The sequence below is a fragment of the Magnolia sinica genome, chromosome 15 (genome assembly GCF_029962835.1).
Source record: "Magnolia sinica isolate HGM2019 chromosome 15, MsV1, whole genome shotgun sequence".
NCBI lineage: Eukaryota > Viridiplantae > Streptophyta > Magnoliopsida > Magnoliales > Magnoliaceae > Magnolia > Magnolia sinica.
In genome coordinates this window covers 2,551,768-2,570,283 of record NC_080587.1, presented here as the reverse complement: position 1 = coordinate 2,570,283, position 18,516 = coordinate 2,551,768, and the positions used below count along the sequence as shown (strand labels likewise).

General features: G+C 40.1%; 1 protein-coding gene across 1 annotated transcript; it reads right to left on the bottom strand.

Annotated features, from left to right (window-relative positions):
- Positions 1–10,993: 10,993 nt before the first annotated feature.
- LOC131227742 (disease resistance protein RGA2-like) lies at positions 10,994–17,736 on the bottom strand. The gene is made up of 2 exons (XM_058223547.1): positions 14,450–17,736; positions 10,994–11,535 (listed from the first exon to the last, which is right to left on the bottom strand). Exon 1 carries the CDS (start codon positions 17,620–17,622, stop codon positions 14,497–14,499), a length of 3,126 nt encoding a protein of 1,041 aa, XP_058079530.1. The 5' UTR covers positions 17,623–17,736; the 3' UTR covers positions 10,994–11,535; positions 14,450–14,496.
- Positions 17,737–18,516: the final 780 nt, after the last annotated feature.

The window sequence follows — 18,516 nt, the reverse complement described above, 5'->3', positions numbered from 1 at the left end:
AAATTCTAAAATAAATCCTAAAAATCAGAAAAGTCCTAATCTTAAACTAATCCTAAAACCAGTTATCTTCAGGAAACGTAGCCGTCAATCCCCGGCAACGGCGCCAAAAACTTGTTCACACCCCACCCCAAGTGCAGGGTTGTGATGTAGTAATAAACTCGGTAAGACCGAGGTCGAATCGACAAGGACTGAAACCTGTATGTTATCTGAAAATAAGCAGATCTAGAACTAGGCTAAGATGAAATCTAAACCAATTGTGATTTGAGGAATAATGGTGAAATATTAATTTAAACTTAAAGAATTCAGAGAAAGTGAACTAGGGATTCAGAGGATCCACTTGTAGAGATCAGGGAGATCTTATGCCTTCTTCATGGATATTATACTGAACTTACTCGATATAGTTTTCAAGAGATGAAAGGTATAGGAATTAGGTATGATTCCATCACAAATCCATGCATAAGAGACAAGGTAAACAACAGAACTTAGACCAATCTATAACCAACTAAAAGATGTATGAGTGTTAGGAAGGATTCCATCATCCAACCATGTCTATGAGACGATGGCGAACAACAGGGTTTCTGAACATTAAAATAAAAGGAAATGAATTATTCAAGCCATCACAGATCTACTGTAATTTAAATCACAACAAACCATTAATGACTAAAAGAATTTCTTAAATCAAAATAAAGTCAAACAATTCAGTTCAATCAAACCTGTAGAAGCTCCCATCACGCCACAAGCTTCACCTCTTAGCCCTAGCTATGGGATTTAGCCTAACATAATCATAGGAAAAAGAAGAAAAATAAAGAAAAAATACATAAAAATTCCAAACACTTCTCTCTCCGCCTCTCTCTCTCTATCTGACGTCCCCTATTCAAGCATACCCTCTTCTCCATGTTTGGAACTCTTTTTATAGCTTTTGAAGTGGTGGAAATCGGATTTGGGAAGCTATCGCACACGCAGCGAAAGCCTTTTCGCAGCCGAGTTCGGGGCTTCATAACTCTCGCATTCCTTGCATTATTTCTGTAAAATCAGCGTCTCTTGGAAGTATTTTGGCTGGCCTACACGATGGACGGTTCAGATCTGCCATATGATCAAAGATGGTGGGCCACAACTGTCTGAAAAATCCGATTTCGCGGATGTGCGTAGCCTTTCACACGTCCGGCGCTGACGTGATCGGTGGGCCCCACAAAGGTATTTTCAAAGAAATCCACCCCATCCATTAGATTCAGGACGAAATTTCAGTCAAGAATGGGTGGTTTTAAACGTCCATTGACGCGGCCCAGAGAAGAAATCACCCCAAAAATCATTTTGAACATCGCCGGACCGCCTGTTTGTGGCCTCTGTATCGCGCACGTGTGCTTGCATGGGTTCAAAAGTTCACCAAGGTTTTGTAGTAGTCGAGGCCCTCTACACGATGGACGGTTTGGATTGTCCACTGGGACAATGTGTGGGGCCCACTAGCGTCCGCAAAAACGGACATCGTCCGTCCGTTTTACAGCACTTAAAACGAAAATTTCTGTTTTGGAAAAAGACGCGGGTCAGCGCTGCTGACCCGCCTAAGTTGGTTGGATGCACCACGGACGTGTATACCTTATGTACACACACTGTGTAAACGGGGCCCATTGTGATGTTTCTACAAAATTCAAACCATCCATTTGTTTTCTCATCTTATTTAAACCACCGAGACCAAAGTTGAGACAGTTCTAGATATCAGGTGGGCCCAGAATCAACGGTTTATGAGCTGATCTGTCAGTTGGGGTACTTCCATAGTGATCCAAGGGCTGAAATTTGATATGTACGGTTAATTTATAGCCCTCAGGCCATGTATAAAGTTTTGAGCCACTCAGATGACGAGAACTATGTGATCTTACATTTTTTATCAATTTCGGGCCTCTTTAAAGTGAATAGCTTGATTTCCTCGGATACCTGGTGTGTAATTCCATCGATCTTGGTCCCCTGGAGTTTGTCCCTTGCCTTGGGTGTCATCAGAGCGTTAAATCCATGGTTTAAGTACCCTTTTTCAGTTCATGCTTGTAAATACACTCTGCATCACAAACACGATTAAATCAAGCTATTAAACGGTATCAATGATTGTAAATCTATGCAATAACTGGGTCTGATATGCAATATTTGACCCTCGACAGATTTCAACTGGCTCGTGGCTATATTGAACTCGTTTAGATATTCAGTCACACTCCCATCATCTGACATCCTCATGTTGAATAGTTGTTTTATGAGATGAACCTTGTTGGACGCTAAAGGCTTTTCATACATGGTGGCTAGGACTTTCATTAATTCTTTTGTAGTTTTCACCTTGGATATAATGAAGGCGACGCTCTTAGACAAAGAGAGTCGGATCGTTCCTAAAGCTTTCTTATCCAGTAAAAATCATTCATCATCTGTCACCTTTTCTGATTTCTTCTCTTTTACTCCTAGAGGAATATAGAGGTCCTTCTGATACAGATAATTCTCCATCTGCATCTTCCAGAAGGCAAAGTTTGAACCATCAAACTTCTCAATTCTAGTCTTCCCTTCTTCTGTCATCGCTCCCAATAGAACTAAACCAATAGCTCTGATACCAGTGTTGCGCAGCACGCCAACAACGCAGTGAACCGAGATCTAATCTCAAGTCTCACCCACAAACGATAAACAGGAAGAAATATAAACTAGAAACAGAATCAAAGCATTTAAACAAACCACATGACAAGATATACGTAGAAAAACCTCAACAATGGTAAAAAACTACGGATGCAAACTTCCGCTATGAAGAAGAACGAAGATTACAAGACAATATACTAACCTCTTCCTTGAAACATAGAGAAAACCCTTTACCCACGCCTTAGATGCCCACCATTAAAATTTTCTTAGGAGCCACAAAAGTTTTGGATTAAGTTGATATTTGATTTTTCCATTCCTAGGAATCTTTATGACCTAAATAATAGGTTGGATGTCAAATAAACATTGTGGTGGACATTCAATTAATATTGTTTTCTTGTCCACTTGAGATTTAGATCTACCTCATTTGTGGGATCAAGCTGTAAAGTGGATAAAATGCATGTCATGGTGGGGCCCACATAACACATACCATCAACCACCTAGCAGGTGGCAACATCACTTGCCACCTAGGGCATATTTGGTTCCTATGATTAAATGGTATGGAATTAGCATCATTATTTAACAATGATTTCATGTCTGGAAATAACATGGCATTAATTTGATGGATCAAATTCTTCCTATGAGAAATGCATAGTATTAAGTGAAATCTGCATTTGACACATCATGGAATTGTAATTGATGAATCAATTTTACAATTGATATCAGTTACAACTCGATTGTCGCGTATAAAGAGTGCATATGGATGGACGGTGTCACATGTAAATGGTACATATGGATGGACGGTGAGGATAAAACACATACATCAATAAGGGGTCTACAAAATGTAGTAGATTTTAAATCCAATAGTATCTACTTTAAGACTTAATAATATGATATCTAGATTAATCCAATCCTTCAATCGTTCCAAAAGCTAGATGGAATTTGTACGAGACCAAATGCAATTTCATACCACCTAATCCCACGTTCCATATAGGCCAATGATGAGTGATTTTGTGCCAGTAAATAGAATGCACTGCTCTTGCAGTGCAGGTTGCTTGGAGGTGATCAGTTTTCTTTATGGTGTGGCTCCTTCATTTGTTCAATCTTTACCATAAGATCATCCACCGGACAGATTGGGTGTCTTATTAGTAAATGTGGTCCCCACAATTATCAATTTAATCAGTCTTAGAGAAAAAAGAAAGAAAATTTTTGTTTCACTCTTGGGGCATCATTTTCTAAATTCAAATTTAAGGAGTTGTCCGGGAAGAATCCTCAGGAAAAAAAAAAGGCTGAGAAACTCTGGTACTCTTCACAGACAATGACTGATGATACACACGCTTTAGAAATTGCTCCGGGGTTGTATAAACACCATACTCTAATTCAAATTAAGGTGACCAAATCTCGTGTACCAGTTTAGTGCTATCATTTACAAAAAAATTAGTCCTATTTGATCACCTGACTCTCAGATTGGTGGACAGATATTGTACGGTTGAAAATGAAAAATATCCCATCTTATTTTAAGAAATAAGTGTTCGTGGGTTAATGGCCAGGACTTTGCAACCAATGTGATTTTTGGCTATAACTTGACGACCTTAGCTTTTACAATCTATCACTTCCAAGTGTGTGAGTATAAAGTGCGGTGATCAGTGAGAATACCAAATTCCTCTCCAAATAAAATTTGAAACCATGTAACCTAACGCTTGACACCGGCAGCCGGCGGATGGGACAGAAAAATGTTGATTGCCCACGACTCCACACGTGTTTAAGCTAAACACAAGCATCTCACATGTACTGATATATCACGTGCATAAGATCTAGACCATTCATCAGACAATCCCGGTTCATGAATGTTTCTTATAATTAGAAAAAAGAAAAAAACATTTCACATTCTATTATCAAGTGGTCCACACATGTATGGGAAAAGGGATCATAAGAGAATATTCAGTTCATTTATCCGTTTGACATGATGAGTGGACCTCACATTCATCGAGAAGGATCCTTAGATATAAAGGTCTGGGATGTTCTACATGTGTGCGACAAAGGCATTAGTGGGATCACAGTGGTATATGTGGATGTACGTCTGCAAATAGCAGTTTAGGCTAGGCATTCGTTTAATCGCGGTGGGAAAAGTGGTCTGTTACAAAGGGCTGGCATCCAAGTGCAGTCAAGATGTACAATATATAATGCCCATACATTGGCCTCAAAAGGCGGATTAGTTGCACCCGAGATCAAGTCAAGTCCGCATGGCCCTGCTCTTTGGGCCCACTTATAAATATGTGTTGTGTATCCCCACTGTTTGTCAGCTCAGTTTAGGAAACGGCCCCAAAAATATTCTAAAATGAACCAGATATGAATCTCAACTAACGATACTGCAGTAAACAGTGGTCATTGAATGTCACCATTATAACTTTGTAAGGTTGAACAATAATATTTATTTTCCATCCAACCTATAGATAAAGTCATGCGAACCTGGATAAAGGGAAAAACACAAATAACAGATTGATTCAAGACTTTTGTGACACCCAAGTAGTTTTCAACTGTGGAAATTTAATCCCTATAGTGTGGTCCACCTAAAATCTGTATTTGCCTCACTTTTGGGTCTATGCCTTAAATTAAACAGGATAAGTCCCATAGTGAGGGCTGCAATGAGTCTTCACACAAGTGGCTAAGGGAGGGTAAAATTGTCATAATACTTTTAATTTTTTAAGTAGGAAATGGTTGGAGAAAACAACTTTGATGCTCTTGGTAGAGTAGGGTGGACAATACCGCGTATTTAGAAATTACTTGAATATTGTATACATAGCATATTATAATTTGAATTAAACTGTCCAAATTATGTATATTAGCTTAATTTTATTATGAATTAAAAATTACTCTTATTTGATTATCTGACTATTAAATTAATGAATAATTATTAGACAACTGAAAATGAAAAATATTATACCTTACTACCAGAAACAAGTGTCCATAAACCAGAGGTTGGGATTCTGCAACCAATGTAACCTTAGCTTTCATAATTTAGTCTGTTTAACTTGGGTTACTACATGCCACGTGAGGGAGTGTAAAGTGTCATAGGAGTCCAAGTACCAAATGAGTCTAAAGAGAAAATTCAAGCCATTTGATTTGATCTCCCACATTCGGGCGTTGAAATCGTAAATTGAGATGGGCAGGAATTAATTAGGACAGAAAAATGTTATTTGCCCACGGGTGATGTAGAGTGGGTCACTGATCATTTCATGTCTAAGATGATCCACAGAAGGCTCAATCAGAGGCTAACGTGGTCCAAACAATCAGAACCTTAAAGCAGGCATATGTCGCAAATTGAAATGAGCTAGTAGACGTACCAAATATCATCTCGATCCAAAACTTCTATGGTCCCTAAGAATTTTTCAATGGAAAGAATTTATTCCATACTGTGTGGTCCTTTTGAGCCTTGTATCTTAGCTATTTTTGGTAACAGAATTTAAAATAATATGGAAAGATGGATCAACAGTGTGGATAAGATTCATACATCACGTTGGCCTCTCAGTGGCCCTCAGAGCCTCCGCCTGTCCCGGCCTCCGAAACAGGCAGGAGTAGAACCTAATTCGCGCACTTTGAAGTGCTTGTGTCATTCCCGCCAACGCTTAGGTGTTAGGAGATGCATGCCAGTACTTTTCATTGAAGCCCACTTAAATAGCCGCCCCATGCAATTTAGAGATGATTTTGGAATATTCATCTGCTGGGCCTTGCTTTAATTGGTCTAGCCTAAAATGTTTGACCAATCCATAGAGAGCCCACTGTATGAATGGTCAGATTATGTGGTGATCTATGGGTGGGCCTAAGCACTTGGGTTAACAACAGGATGAGCTAGCCTGTCAGGGGTCAAATGCTGGCCTGATACAGGTGGGCCCAGTATTCTATTAGAGGCCTGTGTTCTTGTATGGGCCTGATTTTGAAGCCTGGCCTGTAATAGAGGCCTTGGGTCAGGTATCAGCCTGAATCAATAAAAGGCTCGTGACTGGATGCTTGGAAGAATTGTCTTGAGGCCCAACCCGAACATCGTTAGGCCTGTTTATCATAGTTTTAAGACCCTGATAAGCCTGCTGTGACTCAAATTAGACTTGTTTGGACACGATATGATGAATCTCCCCAACTCAGGTAAGTCAGGCCGGTTCATCCCCCATTAGGGTGAGTTGGGCTGATTAGCCCCGACTTGGATGAGTCCCAATACGACTCTGAACTGAATGAGTCGGTCCAAGTCGCCAGTCTTTTAATCACACCATTTATGCTTGTAACGGGCAGGTTGAGCATGAGTTCTAGACAGGACGTTGAGCTGGGCTGACCATCTCTCGGCCTAGTCTGGGTGGGCCCATTGCCACCCCTACCAATCAGGAGCCTTTAGAAAAGCATTTGGGAAGGGAAATGCTTAGCGCAGTTACTTCATACGTGGAAATTAAGAATGCGTGTTCAAGACCTGAGCCGCTTATTCGACTATCTCCATTGGGTATATTCCATATCTGAAAATTAAGCCCAATCTAATCATTAAGTGGTCCACACCTGGAATTGGACACGCTGTTCAATTTTTTTAAACTGTTCATTTATTTTGTAAATGTGTGTTCTATCTGATGATCAATAATATCAGTTTATTTTGAACCTGATAAACGGTCTAGATCAATGGATTAGAATAAGTGTCCCAAAACAACTAGGAGAACTATAACTTAAATAGTTCTATGAAGCGTCTCTCATCGTATTTTCAACTATAAGGGACTCAGCGAGTGTGTAACACAGAACTACTGAGGTGGGTATTGTGTTGATGTGGAAAAGCTCTGTGGGCCCCACCATAATGTATGTGTTGTATCTAAATTGTCCATCCATTTTTCCAGATCAGTGAGGCAGATTCAAAGGTCAGGTGGACCACACCATAGAAATCAGTGGGTACAATGATGCAAACTGTAGTTTAAAGGGAGGGGTCTTTTTTACGTATATGTTGTGAGGCCAGTAACAGGCAGAACATTAACCACGCCATGGTTCAAAAATCAAGTCCCCTCTCCATGACGGCAGCACATTCACATTGAATATAGCAGGGCTGGCCCATCAGGCTCCCTGGCTTGGCCTACTTTGGGCTAGACTTGGGCGGGGAAATGGGACTCGATGGCCGAGCTCGGGCTTGAAACTGAAGTCTGTTTATTAATGAGGTTGGGCTTAGGCTGTGTATAAAGGCTTATTAACCTGGCTTACTTTTGGTTTTCAAGAGTGTATTCAAAAGTTACAATTACAAAAAAAAAAAAAAAAAATCAATGTAATTTTTAAATATTTAATAGCTAATTTATATTACACAACTTAAATTCAGCATTTTTTTCATATATGCTGTTTGGGAAATATTTTCAAGGAAAAAACTACTCTGAATGTACCAGATTAGAGAGATTGGATTTGGAGATCCTTTCTTGGAATGGTCACGTGGATGGTCAAAGACCAAAGATCCTCTCTCACAGGGAGCACTTTGAGGAGGAGAGGACCGTTGGGTGGAGAAAAACAAGAGAAATTAGATTTTCCTTTAAAATGAAAATTTTAGAATCACGAGGTGTGTTGAGAAAATTCTTGAGGCTATTTTCTTTAAAAAATTCCTTTTGTTGATTTCTACTTCCCACCCACCTTTGACCTGTTTGGAAATTTGAAAACTAGAAGCAGAGAGTGACATTTTCTTCAAAAGTCATTTTAGAAGAAATTATTTTGCAGAAAAAAAACCATTTTCAGAAAAATTAAGAGGTCGTTTGGATGCTTATAAACCTTTTAGTAATAATCACTCTGTACTTATAAAGATTTTCACAAATGAATTAGTTACATTCTATTGTGTTTGGCTTTTAACTTGCGAAGTATTTGTGGAGTAAAAAGTGAGGTTTGTACTTGGAATGGTAAATCTTGCCAAAAATTTTAAATCACATGAAAGAGATTAATATAAAATATGTTATTGAGTTAAACCAATCTCGATAAAGCCATGAGCTGATGATGGATGAATTGGATTCCATAAGCCTATCACCGTGGGCCCTAGAAAATATTTCTGCACTCATCATGGTTGGCCCCACAAAATATCTAAAGGGATTTTCATTGCGGGCATACATGATATGGCCCACCTAAATTTTCATGTAGCCAGTTTTTTTTTATTTTTATTTTTATTTTTAATATATAGAAAAAGACTCACGTGATCAACGAATGCACATGATTTATAGATTGGATGTCATGCGCCCACCACGATGGGCTCCACCCACAAAGGTGCATGTGTATTAAACATTATATCCTCCCAAGTATGAAACAATCGGCATGTAAACTCTTCACCTGTAAGGTGAATAAAAGCTTCTTCTTTTTTTTTTTTCCTTGAAAAAAAGGGTTTAATCGTAAACACTTCACATGCGATGTTTATCGTCTAATCACATCGTGTAAAAGGAATGCATTTAAAGCATTTACATCTTATAAAATTATAGGCATCCAAATGGGACGAGGATTTCCTGAGAAAACCTTTGGCATGCAGGAATTTCCTTCGAAGGATGGAGGGTGGGACCCACCACTATGTTTGTGAGAAATCCACTCTGTCCATCCATTTTGCGAGCACATTTCATGAAATGCGACCAAAATTCACTGGAGAATTTAAAACTCAAGTGGGTCTCACAAGATGGAAAATTGGGGAAAGAAATTCCTACAGTTGAAACCTTTATGAGCACTACCTTGATGTTTATATGTCATCCAAACTGCTTATAAGTTTATTTCCACCTGGATGAAGGAAAACACAGTAAATTTAGGCTGATACAATACTTTTATGGCCAGTAGAATATTTCAACGGTGCTCGTTGAAAACCCACTGTTTCCTCTCATGCAACCCACTTGAGTTTTTAATCCTCCTGATTTTTTGTTATATGTCATGAAATGAACTCGCAAAATGGATGGACATGGACGGAGTGGATTTCTCACAAACATAGTGGTGGATCCCACCTAGCATCCTTGGGCAGGAACTTCACGCTGAAGGCTTTGGCAGATAAAAACAATTTCTTGGATAATGCTTTCCACCAAAAAGTAAACTCCCAATCAAAGGAAAGCATCATTGTCTTGGAAAGTATTTTTCTATGGATTACTTTCCAAACTCTCAAACAGGCCGTTCTCTTGAACATAGAAAAGTTTTTCTTTTTTGAATAATAATTTACACCTTCTAAGAATCCTTGTTTCCAAAATCGTCATAAATGATAGTAGATTTTGTCTTTGTACTTTGTGGAAAAGTTTTACCATATCTTACTATAGTATTAAAAAAGGTTCTCTTTCTAGGGGTCCTACACAATTATGATTATATTTTCATTTTGTACAAGTGCAGATCATGGATGTTTAATCAAAATTGTTACTATGATGGGCAATATGAAAATGGATGAACAGTATAGATATATGATAAGCATATATGAAAATGGCCCAGGTTGTAGGATTCTACCTATACAGTATTTGTCTGTTTTTTTTTTTTCAACCAGCTTTGAATTTTCTTCCTTAACATTCTATTTGTTGGGCTACCATTAATGGTTAGGATTTTCCATCACTAAGGGCCTGTTTGATTTTTATCGTTTCACCTATAAACGATAAATACCCTGAAAATGGATGATTATTACCGTTTCAACGGTTTGAATATCTATGAGAATTTCAGTCTTAGAAACTGGTTCAAAAGAAATAGTTTAAATTTTGGACCCCATTTTGTTGTATATGATATATCTGTTCCGTCCATCCATTTTATCACAACATTTTGAGATATGAGATAAAAAATATAAGGTAGATCCAACACTCAACTGGCCCATGCCAAAAGAAACAGTGGCCCCAAGAAGTTTTTAACGGTAAGTATTTGATTCACATTTTTCTATGGCGTGGTCTACCTGAGCTTTGGATATGCCTCATTTTTTGGTTTATATCATAAATTCATCTGACATAATGGATGAACGGTGTAGATATATGATATGCATTATAGTGGGACCCACAAATATTTTACAGTATTTGCCATTTTTACGCCAAAAAAGTAGGCCGTCAAATCAAATTCCGGGGAAGAGTGTGGCAATTACTAAGAGAAATAATTATTACCATTTACGGGGCATTTTCCAGGGAATTGAAAAATCATACACGCCTTAAGTTTCTTTGGTACATGTGCCGCCCATGGTTCATGTCAATGTCAATGGCTGGGATGATGGAACTAATACGAAAACTCAAGGCCATAATGGTAGTTTACAATTATTCAGCCTGTAAAGTATTGTATAGTTCCTAGTTTTTGGTCTAACAGGGTGGTATAATGTAGAACTCCACCCTTGTGTAACAAGGGTTAAAAGTATTGTTGGAAGCAGGTGGAATCAAATCACATAACTATACATATTCACAACAAACCACATGGTATGCTGAAACCAATCTTCAATCTTTTTGTACATGACCAGAAACATAGCATGTATCTCTTGCTCAAATGAATCAAAGAGTGGGATCCATTTTAGATATGTATGTAATCAAATAAAATTTATCAAAACAAACCCACACCAAGTATTTACATCACTACTCACACTTTTTTACAACATTTATTTTTCTCTCTACTATATATAATATGAGCTGTTTTAATGCAAAAACTATAAGAACAGGAGAAATCTTACTTTTGTAAGGATAGTGGTGCTCCATATGTGTCCAGCAATCCCCATTAGCTTTATTTGAACCGTGGCAGTATTGTTGGAAGGGAACCAAATACAACGACGTCGGTACTACCTTTAGTGCTAATTTTGCCCCGCGGGAGTCCACCACATCGATAGCCAAAAAACCTCTAAGATTTCAGCGGGCCCACCTCAGATGTGTACTCAACTCTAGTTTCATTACCAAATCGAGAAAGAAACTATAGGAGACTTTAAGTGCACAATCATTAGAAAAATCACAGAGATAGAGAGGGAGCAAGCAACAGTTTTCCCTGCATTGATTTAGACTGGTTAGGATTTATATGGATAATTGGTACAAGATAGCAAAAAAATTAAAGAAAAAACCATACAAAGCTTAAAAAGAAAACTGTTACTCCACACTACACCCCCCGCAACCCCAGCTAGGCGTGTGTGAAAAATTGCACATGGTACATCCATCTCATCCTCATCATTGTATGGTCTCTAGATGGGCTCAAGCCCCTCAAGAAGTTCTTTCTTATTCAATCAGAACAAACATGAGGGAAAAAAAAAACCATGATGTAGAGCGGGACACGGACAATTTCATGGCCAAGATGGACCAAAGAAGGCCTGATCGGATGCAAAAGTGATCCGGACTTTCAGAAACTTAAAACGGGCATATCTTGCAAATCGGAATGAGTTATCTAATGTGTCATATATGATTTTGGGGTAGGAGAAGCTACTTTAGCCACCCAACATGCTACACCGGGTTGCCCACGCCAAATTTGCGATATTCCATCAGATCGATGGTTAAAATCTCATTTTATTTTCATTTTTACTATTTATAGTAAGTTTTCGTTTGATTGTAACTCTTCATCCGTTGAGCTTTAGGAGTTGTGTCCAACAAGAAAAGTGCTTGGAAAAATTAGGAGAATAATGTGGTTAGACCAAATAGAACACTTCTATTTTTGGCTAAAAACCATCAAGTTTGATAGAAATCATGACCGTCTATAAATACTAAGTTTACTATTTATAGTAAGTCATGATTTTAGGGAGTTTTAGTTGTAGTTTAATTCTGAAATTGTCCTAAGGTTTGTAAGAGAGGTTGTAAACTCTTTATATATATATATATATATATATATATATATATATATATATATAGATATATATATATATATATATATATATATATATATATATATATATATATATATATAATCAATTTATTATGAATTTCTAAAAATTATTTCCATTTTCTTCTTTTTCTCGTGGATTTGATGTATCTATGTGAAGAGTCTGGAGAAGCTCCGTGGATTCAGAGTAGTTATCCCTTGAGGAAGACGATTCTTGACCTCAACATGTCTTTCCATGTGTCAAACCATTATATTTATTTTGAAACTACTCTAAACACAATAAATAGTAGAGGCAAAATTTTTAATAAAAGTAATTTTTGGGTCCACTAATCTTGATATTGCTATGGTACTTACCTGATGTGCGGGTAAGATGCTAGCATGTGTGGCCACATTTTTTGGTGTAGATAGAGAGGCTTTGTTTGTACAGATCTTCACTAATTATACATTGACAAACATACACATAGGAAAGTGTTTTTCATGCCCACATAATGGGAAGTTTCACATTTTTGTGTGCCCTACATGCAACTTTTTTTTTTTTTTTTTTTTTTGCTTGAAGTTGTATGGTGGCACGTTGTGCCTTTTTTTTCTTCAAAAAAGGCGCTTGCCACCGAATTTCATTCAAAAAACTACCGAGCAGAACGACCGCCCCCCATAGCAGAAAACAGGGACCGCCAAAGGAAGAATGGGAGAGCGAACTAAAAAAAAAAAAACACAAGCCTCAGGGAGCAGCTACGAAATCCGCACAAAGCCGAGGCCCATCCTATCTAGAACCAGCTCCCCTCGAGTGCGCAGAGGGAGGTCAGAATTGGCTTCATAAATTCTCGATCGCTGATTAGCGCTAGCCCAACGCGCAAGGTTGTCGGCAACGTTGTTTGTCTCTCTCAGACAATGGGAGATCGAAAAAGAACCTGAAGTGCAAATCGATCTGAATTGGATCTTCCAGTAGTGTGTGATCCAGGGGCCGTCAGCCTGGCTCAAAAGGATCTCCACCACAGAGCGCGAATCGCTTTCCACATCCACTGAAAAAAGTCCTTTTCTGGAGCAAATCTGAAGGCCATGAATGATAGCTTTGATCTCAACAAGAAAGCTCGATCCTTGCCCATACGCCTTAGAGAAGGCAAAGAGGAACTCACCTTTAGCACCCCGACAAACCCCTCCTCCTCCCGCTGGGCCCAGATTGCCTCTTGAGGACCCGTCTACATTGAGCTTGACTCTCCCCTGGGCAGGCGGAGACCACTTCACAAAAGAAATGGAGCGGAGCTAAGAAGGGCTACGAGGGAGATGGAGATCCAAGACGACATCTCTATCAGTCTGGTTCTTACACGAAGGGAGGGGAAACTCCTTGACGAGAAGGGAGAGCTACGATCGAATATGGAGCAAGGTCTGATGGGTGTTGGAGGAGACACCATCATAACGCTGGGCGTTTCTAGCCCTCCAAATCTCCCAGAGGATCAGGGGAGGGAGAAGACCCTTGATGACGCCCGTTGGAGAGGAGCTCCTGGCCAAGGCTCACCATTGAGAAAGCCTACCCCTGGTGGACTGGTTTGGAATGAAAGCAACTGAAAGAAGTGCGGAGAAGTGACGCCATATGGGGGCCGCGCCATCTCCATCCACAAAAAGGTGGTCAAGGGATTCCTCCCTTTGATTAGGCGGCATACAACACCCGCAGGAGGAAGCCAAGTGTACTCCTTCGGTCTTGACGTTGGAATCGATGGGGACGGCATTGTTCATGATTTTCCAGACAAAAATTCTGATTTTTGGAGGAAGCTGGGGGCACCACAGCCACTTGGCCCATGGATGAAGCCAATTGCCCTACATACAACTAATGGTGGGCATCCACATCCGAATCCTTCCCTATGGTGTGTCATACCTAAGTTTTGTGCCAGCCTAATTTTTGAGTTTCAGGGTGAGCATGAGGCAGTGTACCTGATGGACAGTGTGGATCTCATTCACATTATCTAGTTGGCATGCTTGCATTTTTCCACATCAGAGCTATGCTAGAGCAGTCCTAATAAAATGAGATTGTCATCCAAAATATTCAATTGTTGGCCATCTACTGTATAGCTATAATCTGTGTATGAGAGAGAAAGAGTACCTAATTGGAACCTTGTCCACTTGATGGATCATCTCCTCTTCAGCACCTCATTTGATTCTCTTGCCATCAATCCAGATGTTTGGGATGCCTGATGCCTTGCTCCGATACTTCTTTTTACATTCATCCGCCAGCATTCGATTGCCCACGATTTTCAAATCTTGGAGACAGGTAAGATCCCACAGCCCTTTAGGCAATGACTGCAACTCGGGGCATCTGCGGATCTCGAGACTCCTAAGCGACTTGAGCTGTCCCAATTCATCAGGAAGAGACTTCAATTTATAGCAAACACCGATAGTAAGACTCTTTATTGACTCCAGTTGTTTCCATCCGTAGGCGAGACTCGTCATGCTATTTAAATTATAGATGTTGAGGGACGTTAGACTTTTTCGGAGGTGTGTCGGCAGTGCCTTCAATTTCGGGCAGTTCCTGATTGTTAATGAGTGTAGAGACGGCATTATCTCACTATCTTCTAATCTCAACTCCCATACCTCCAATGCATACATTTTCCAGAACTCAAGATGTTTCAGCTTCGGGAATGATGCTTGGTTTATGCAGCCACCACAGCCATTTCCATAAAACTCACTTCCCACTAGTTTTACAAGACCTGCCGCTATTTCAAGGTATTCAAGCGAAGGTAGTCTCCCTAGCCCAGGCAACTGTGTACAGTTATTGCAATCTATTAATTTCAACTTGACTAAATTTGAGAAAGACGAATCTCCTATCCAGGTTGGGAACTTGGAACCAATGTATCCCAAAATTTCCAGCTCTTCTAGGTTTGCAAAGGGCAGCCGGAGGGCTTCAACTACATTTTCCATCCTCTCCACCTCACCATTTCCTGACATTTCAAGAGCATCATCTGGTGACATAATAAGAGACAATACGAGAAGGTGTAACTTGTTCTTCAGTTCTGCTTCCTTAGCCTCATCCACGCTCACCACTCTCTCCAAGTGTTCTATTTCTAGCTTTCCTTGGAGAGAGTCAAGTAGCTTCAGGTCTCCAATCTTACATCCTCCATCATGACCTCCCACGATAAACCTACTCAATGTTCGAAGGGAACTTATTCTCCCCAACCCTTTCGGTAAGTACTTTAGTTTCACTGTGCCTTTCATTTCCAGATGTCTCAAGCAGACCATTGCACTCATTCTACTTGGCAGTCTTTCGAGTTCTTTACAAAAATTCAACTTCAAGGTCTGCAAATTGCGGAGATTACTCACTGATTCGGGCAGCTCAACAATCCATGAATAAGACAAGTCAAGAAAGCGTAAATGCTTCAGCAACCCAATTGAGCTTGGCAATTCTTTCATACTTGTGCCAGTACCACCGAAATCCAATACCCTAAGGGACTTAGCGTAACAGGATAAATTATCAGGGATGGTATCAATTTCTGAATATCCGATTTGGAGGAGTGTTCGCAATTTTTTTGCATGACATAGAGGGGCAGGAATGTGTGGCGTTTCCCTGGTGGAAATAAATGATGAATGACGGAGTACTGTAACAGAGCTGGAGTCCGTCTTTCCGTTCTCAAAGATGCAACATTCATTCTTTGTAATGAATTGGATGAGATCGTGAAGGAAATGGTGCATTTTACATTTAGTTACTCCTTCATTATCTACATACGCATCTTGGAGCAAAGACCATGCCAGTAGCTCATCAAAGTTCTGTCCGCCAATTTCTTCCATCTCTCTTTTTCCCTCTGGCTTGATGAAACCCTGAGCTAACCACAACTGGACCAATGTATCCTTCCTCAGCAGATGATCTTTCGGAAATATAGAGCAATATGCAAAACACGGCTTCAAATGAAGAGGCAGATTATAATAGCTCAGAACCAAAGTTGGTAAGATACCTTTGGCGATGCCTCGTATTTCCCATGTTTGGCTTTCCAAGATATTCTGCCAATCTTGTGTGGACGTCTTCGAAGGCATGGCACTCCCTATTACCTTTGCTGAAAGAGGAACTCCTTTACACTTCTTCACTATTTTCTTTCCTATCTTTTTCAACTTCGGACAGTCTTCAATTTCCCTCCTGGCGAAAGCTCTGCTACTGAACAGTAACCAACAATCATGATCGGATAAACCTTCCAATTTATGCTTGTAGGCGGACGGCATGCATGTATTTGCAACCTTCTCGCTGCGAGTGGTGACCAAAATCTTACTTCCGGGAGCACCGCTTCGGAAGGAAGGCCGTAGTCTCTCCCAACTTTCACGCTCATCGTTCCACACATCATCAAGTACAAGCAAGAATAGCTTGTCCTGTAATGTTTGGATAAGCTGCTTTTGCAATGAGTCTAGCTGAGAATGCGGCGGCTTTGTCCCTCCAGCTGCTTCTATAATTGCTTTTGTAAGATTTATGACATTAAAATCATTAGAAACACAAACCCATAGAACCTTATGGAAATGGCTCGTCACCCTTTCATCATTGCAGATCAATTGAGCAAGAGTCGTCTTGCCCAGTCCCCCAACACCTACTATGGAAACGACATGAATCCGTCCCTCCTCACGACTGCTCTCGCTTATCAACTTGCTTATTATGATATTTTTATCTTCGTCCCTCCCAAGCATCTGCGATTCATCTACGAACGAACTTGTTTGAAACTCAGCCTTGTCAAGATCATTATCTCCACGGGAACTGTTCTCCCCAAAACTGTAAGTGTCTTTTTCAGCTGCAATCTGATCTAACCTCTCCTTTATTTCTTTTATCTGATGAGCTAAATCACGCTGTGATTCGACTTTACTGAGAAATGTCGTCACGAAATCAGTTTGGTCGCCATTTGTCCATGATTCACGGGCCAACCCTATCAAATCTTCTAAACCACAGCAGGAAAAGAGTGAAAATAAGCACGCCCACACCTGGTTTCCAAAACGTGGATGGTTGCCGACGTCAGTCCCTGGTTCGGTTTCTTCTGCTGATAGAATCAACTCGTCTAGCACGTCTTCCATATCGTAGGCCACATCTTTGAGCTTCTCTATCCAAACTCGCACGCTTTTGTCAGTAATTTGCATAGTCTCTGCATGATTAAGAACTGCTTGAATGGATTTGAACGTTGAAGATAGCTTTGTAAGTTCTACTTTGGCACCAACAATTAATTTCACTTCCTTTTCAAGTTTCTTTATAGCCATCGAAACAAGTGGCTTTCCAAGTTTCTCCATAACGATTGAAACAAGCGCAATTTCCATTGTTCCAGGAGAGAGAGAGAGAGAGAGAGAGAGAGAGAGAGAGAGAGAGAGAGAGAGAGAGAGAGACTATAGGAAATTGAGAGTGAGAGAACGATCAGATCTCAGGAATCTAGAGGGACAGTGCGATAATCGAAGAAATGGTGAGAGGTAGAGATGAGAAAGAGAGAGAGAGAGAGAGAGAGAGAGAGAGAGAGAGAGAGAGAAGTCTGATTGCAGGAAATTGAGAGGGACAGAGCGATGATAGAAGAATGAGGAGAGATAGAGATGAGGAAGATGAGATGAGGCAAGATGAGATGACAGAGAGCAGATGCCAGGAAATTCAGAGAGATAGAGATGAGGAAGATGAGATGAGAGATGAGATGGCAGGAAATTCAGAGAGAGAGAGAGAGAGAGAGAGATTGCAGGGGGAGAGCGATGATCGTCGAAGAAACGAGGAGAGAGATGAGAGACGGAGAGTTCTGTAAGTCAAAGATTCTTTGAATGCTTAAGAGAGGCTAGATGCATCAATCTACACCGTCCAACAAAGCCCTGTGGGACCCGCAGAAATGTCCGTATAAAATCCACTCTGTCCATCAGTTTCTCCACGTCATGTTACAATTATAGCACAAAAATCAACCAAATCCAAGATTTAAGTGAGCCGCAACATAAGAAACAGTAGTGGTTGTGCTGCCATCGTTGGAACCTTATTGGGGCCCACATAAGATTTTGAACAGTCTCTGATCTTTGTGCTATCCCTTCTTTCTAGTGGGAGTCACCTTTTGAACGGGTTGGATTGTACATAGTGAGCCCAGGAAATTTCAATGGTGGACGTTGCTATCCCCACTGTTTCCTGTGAACGTGGCCCACTTGGGTCCTGGGTCTACCTCATTTCTGGGCTCTCAGAACGTGTAATGA